Source organism: Chaetura pelagica, unplaced genomic scaffold (genome assembly GCF_000747805.2).
Source record: "Chaetura pelagica isolate M959 unplaced genomic scaffold, ChaPel_1.0 scaffold455, whole genome shotgun sequence".
In the NCBI taxonomy this organism is placed as follows: domain Eukaryota; kingdom Metazoa; phylum Chordata; class Aves; order Apodiformes; family Apodidae; genus Chaetura; species Chaetura pelagica.
Window position 1 is genome coordinate 1,317,527 of NW_009953483.1, and position 5,228 is coordinate 1,322,754.

At 45.4% G+C, this 5,228-nt stretch overlaps 1 protein-coding gene across 1 annotated transcript in view; it reads left to right on the plus strand.

Moving 5' to 3' along the window:
- Positions 1 to 4,940: 4,940 nt before the first annotated feature.
- GPR126 (G protein-coupled receptor 126) overlaps positions 4,941 to 5,228 on the plus strand; it is a 107,388-nt gene continuing 107,100 nt past the window's right edge. Inside the window, exon 1 of the mRNA XM_009998528.1 lies at positions 4,941 to 4,997. Coding sequence (XP_009996830.1) covers positions 4,996 to 4,997 — 2 coding nt within the window. The 5' untranslated portion in view covers positions 4,941 to 4,995. The remainder of the gene's footprint in view (positions 4,998 to 5,228) is intronic.

Here is a 5,228-nt window from a genome sequence, read left to right on the forward strand (position 1 = left end):
TTCATTTGAAGCTGGGAAAAAGTTCTGAGGTCCTTCACCATGAGAGAAATGAAGGTTCAGGGAAGCCTTTACAAGTGGGCAAAAAAAGGACCTCAAGCATTCTCCCAGCCTCACAGATCAAAAATATGTGCAAGAACATCAATGGCAATGTGCTCCAGGAGGCTAAGGTTTAGGACCCACAGAGTGCTAGATCAAGACTAAGGAGTTGAAATGGGCTCAAAAAATAAAAGACAGTGATTGAAAACCTGAAATGTTTTGTGAAAATGATCCAAATTATTTTGCTGCCCGATCTGTCTCTTGTTTTTCTTGAGGTCACAGACTTCACAGAATTTTATAGAATGCAATATGTGCAGGCACTGTATGTGCCATGCTCTCAGCACTTCATCAAAGACATTTCATCTGGCACAAAACACAGCATTTTAGCCATTGGTAACCTCCCTGACAGGAAATATTTCATAACCTAAGTGTTGTGCACTTGAAAACACACAGAGAAAGTAGCAGTGAGACAAATATTTCAGTGTATGTTAGCCCCTGAACTTCTGCACATGCATTGTAAAAATGTATTAGAGTTACAATTCACTCTATGCTTGTTTTCAGGAGACAAAAAATCAGAATCAAGAATATATGTCAGTGTCACCTCTTAGTAATGGGAACCCGCCCTGTCTGGATGGCATCTCAAATCTGAAGGGAAATCATCTCTCTGGAAAAGTACTTAAAGAAAAACACCTGCCTGATCTTGTTCTCACCTGATCTACACCTGAAAAGGAAAGGTAAGGCTCTTAATCTCTTAAATAAAGGAAGGTAAGGAAAGAGGAGCTGTTCAGAGAACTTGTGGCAGACTCAGTAGAAAAGCCAGTGAGTTCAGGCAGGTTGTCCTCTGATCTATGAAAGATAACTTCTGCTGTGACCCACCTAGGGGCAAACAAGGCTCACCCAGGCTGTGAAGTTTGGGCGCTGATTAAGTGGTCTTCAGAGGGATAGAAGACCCTCAAAAAGGAAGAGATGCAGGACTGTAAACATTACTTTATGTCAAAGCACAGTGGAACAGAGTCCTTGTCTGCTGCATCTCAACAGTCTGAAATGTTTGAGTCACAAGCATTGAGAGCAGTAGTTCACATCAGCTCTGCTACTCCACCTTTTTGATCAACGCCCAGACTTTGATCCTCAAAACCAGCTTCTGGGAGCTCACCTTTGAACTTTCAGACTCAGCTGGGGGTATCTATCATGTTTTCTCCAAGATAGAAGAATGACCAGGCAGGAAGCTAGGAATGGTTGTGGAGTGCAAAGCCAATTGTTTTTTTTTGCCCTTGCACTTTTTCCTAATTTATATCATCTTGAATTTTCTTCATAAGTTTATAGCATTGCACTATTTACTTTAAGGTTCCTTTTTATTGCTGTGTGTTAAGTGTTTTCTCTTTTGCACTGTTACAGGCAATAAAGTTTCAGTATTTGGAAAATAGACACAGGTTTTCCTAAATGTAATTGATAGAATGAGGAAGAAAGTTTCAAGCGGAAGTTCCAAGAAAAATCATGTTAAGACATCAAAATTAAGTATCCAGACACAAAATATATTTCATGTTATTATTTCATGTAATATTATTTTCAAATATTTTCAGAAGTCCATGCACAGAACATAAGGAAACCATCATAACTGTTTAAAAAAGTTTAGAAAGTTTAAAAACTTTAAAAGATAAATTAACAAAGCCATACAAATAGGGGCTTATAAAATTTGCACAAAATATTTAACTAATCATCTCAAAATATTCATGAAGTGCTCTGGAGTAGTCATAGAATATGCTACACCTGTAACTAATGATATTCAGACAGCATTGCTTGTAGTATAATAAAACCAAGTGCAAAACAACATTGCTACCACAGAAACAGTAAGGAAATAATACAAAGATCCACTTGCCTTTTTGTTGGTATCGGTCACTAGATCTTATAAAGAACCTTTCACTTGTTGCTTGTAGCACCATTTCCCAGACTTTGGTATTTTTTTTTCTTCTTACTCATAGTGTGCAAAACAGAGCCTGCAACATTAACCTGAGATGGGTATTCTAAGGCAGCCTGCAGATTCTCACTCTGAGACAGAGACCTTCAAATCTCTGTAATTTGTACACACAAACTCTAGCTAAGCAGCAGCACAACATGTACCAGATAGGAGGCTTCTGCAGCTGTGACAGTAGAAGTAGATTAATTCTCTCAAAATTAGAAAAGGAAGGTTATCACTAATGTTCCTATTAGCTTTGAAAGCAATTCTCCTTTTTTCTTTTTTTTTTTTTTTTCTTTGTTATTTGTTAGTGGTAAATTCCAAGTGAACCTTTCAGTATCATCCCAAGTTTACATGGCTTAACATGTCATTAGGGAGCTTAGTAAAAAATGTATCTGTCTGTTAAAAAGATTGTTGCCCATACAAAGTATGTGTTTCAACAATTATGTTAGGCCAAGTAATTTAACCTAAAAAGTCTTCCTCAGAAAAGTAGCCCCTTTGGCTACCCACCCCATACTAAGTTGTTTCACTACTGGTCAAAGGCAGATGTGGCACCATGACCTGATGCCCGATGCTGGTGGCCATTTTCTTGTGAACACTTAGGCTGCTATTAGCTATTCTGCAGCTCATAGACAATTCCAAGCAACATGCTACTTCATCATCCAGAAAATTTGCACTTCACATTGTCCATACTGGACCACACAGGCATTTCTCACTAGGCAGTGTTCAGTTTGGGGATGCAGAAGCTGCAGAGCTCCTGCTGTGAAGGGGAGAGCAGGTTAATTGAGAACATGAATCACAGAAAATTCAGAACAGGAGAATTAACCACAAAACAGTTTAAGAAGAACATGACAGAGAGGAGAAAAAAATACCGTTGTTTCTTTTTTTGTTTGTTTGGTTTTGGGTGTTTTATTTTGCAAGACTCCCAGGTTCTGGAATTGCAGACACATTTAATACCTTACAAGCAGGGAAGAAAAATGTAAGTTTCCAACACAGCCAGCAGATATGCACTGCACATGTGTCACTAATCTCTGCATGAACAGCTGATTGACATCCTTGGGATACTCTTGATTTACTGTGTGCATCATGTACACAGTGTGTCCAATATGCCCAGGAGATACTGAACTTTATCTTCAATTGCTCTGCACATGTACAATAAGTCAAATATTCTGGATGCATAAACTTGGCTGTGCCTGTGAAGTAAAGGCCATCTGTGTGTGCTATGAACCCAGGCAGCAAGAACTTGTAGGTTTATTGCCCAAGCACAAACTGACTATACATAACAGAGTAAGTCTCACATACATCGATACATTGGACTCATGGCAAATACACAGACTTTACTGTGAAACAGAGGAAACTTCTACTGGAATGCAATAAGGCAGTTTACACATCTTGGAGGAAACTTGGCACGTACCCCTCTGTGGGTCTCCCATAGTCCTCTGGGGGGTACCCCTGTGACACCCAGAACTCAGGGTAGAAAGAAGTGCAATACCTGCTGAGAACACCAAGCTCTTGACACAGAGAGAAGGCCGACCATGTTCATAATCGTTCATAATGCCTTTGAGTCTCTGTTGGCTGCTTTGGTTTGGCTCACCTAGCCCCACGTTCAGTGCCAGAAATTCACAATGAAAGCAAGTCCAAAGCTTGCTGGTTTTAGGGCAGATAATAAAAATTTACCAGAATGAGTGAATATTAATGTGAAGTATGAAGTTCATGAAAAAAAATAGTGACTTTGTCTTTATTTTTTTTTTAAAAAAGGAATTCTGCTTGCTTTTAACTGCCATTGCACGCTGATAATTGAACGATTCTCTTCCCCAGCCTTCCTAATCCTGCCTGCTCAGATCCAGAGAGTACTGTGGGTTTTTTTTACTTCTTTTGTGACCTTGTGTTTTGCTGCATTTCCTTTCCTACTATTTCAATGTTTTCCTACCTAGCTGTAGTGCAATGCCACATTCTACAGATTTTAATAGAACAAAGTAACTGAGGATCATTAGCAAATGGTGCAAACTGCCATCCTCCAAAAATGCCACCCAGGAGAGAGGTGTGGGCCAGCACTCTATGTGTGAGCAGCATACAGCCTTCAGAAAATGGGTCGGAGATAACCAACCTCCACCTACGTGTCTTCTACCCCACGTGTAGTGAGTGGTGTTCATCAGAGAAAAATGGCACATTTCAATGCCTTGGTGTCTGTGTCAGCAGCTCTGAAACTCAGCAGGGTGGGTTTGTTTCCTGGAGGCGCCCAGTCAGGCCTGCCTGTGCTCACTTCTGCTGCGCGGTGCGGTGGGTGTGCGGGATGTGTTTGCCCCCGGGGACCTGCTGCCCGTGGGAAGCTCCGAGATGCTTCGTGCCCAGGAGGTCGTGACCACCAAGGGCTGTGGCCCTACTTTGGGATTTCCTTAGATGGGGAGCGGCTTTGCTCCTGTGGCTGCCGTCTCCGGGGGGGTGTAAGTTTACATGGGGACTCTCCTCAGCGCTCAGCTCCCGTCATGCGGGGAGGCTCGGGGAGCGCTCCTCGGGGCCCGCAGGCGGCGGGGTCCCGGTAGCCACCCCGCTCCCCGGTGCGGATCCCCGGAGGAGAGAGAGCGGGGCTCCCCGGTGGTGGCGGCTGCGATTCCTGTCCTGCCCCCGTTTGGGCCGGGCCAGTCCGCGGGGGCCGCGCCGGAGCCGCCACCTGAGCCCCCGAGGCGGCGGGCGGGGCGGTGTCCTCGGCGGGGGCGGCTTCCCTGGGCACCGAAGTTTCCTCAACTTGTGCCGAGAGAGGCAGGTCCCGGCGCAGAGGGAGGGAGGGAGGGAAGGAGGGGTGGGCATCCCGGCGGAGGAGGAGCGGATCGGCGCGGTCCCGGCCGCCGCGGGCAGCGTGTGCGGAGGCGGGCGTGGAAGAGAGGTGGGTTAGCAGCGATGACCTTTGCGAGGAGCCGGCGAGGGAGCGGGACACAGACAGAGCGAGCGGCAGCGGGGGAGGATGGTTGCTGAGACCCGGAGGAGAGCCGCCCCGTAATGTCACTATGTAAGTGTCTTCTCCAGCCTCCGGGGCGAGGGCTGCGGCTTTGCCGCTCGGGGAGCGCGGATCTGGGGCAAGAAACTCAGGAAGATAGGCAGGGCTTCCCCTCCTCGCTGCCCTCCCCCTGCTAGGTGATGAGTAATGTCAGGTTTGACCCGTGCAGATAGGTCGGCTGAAGGAATGGGGAAACGAGAGAGTTTCACGTCGGGAGCTCAGAGGGCAGGGCAGGCAGGGCTC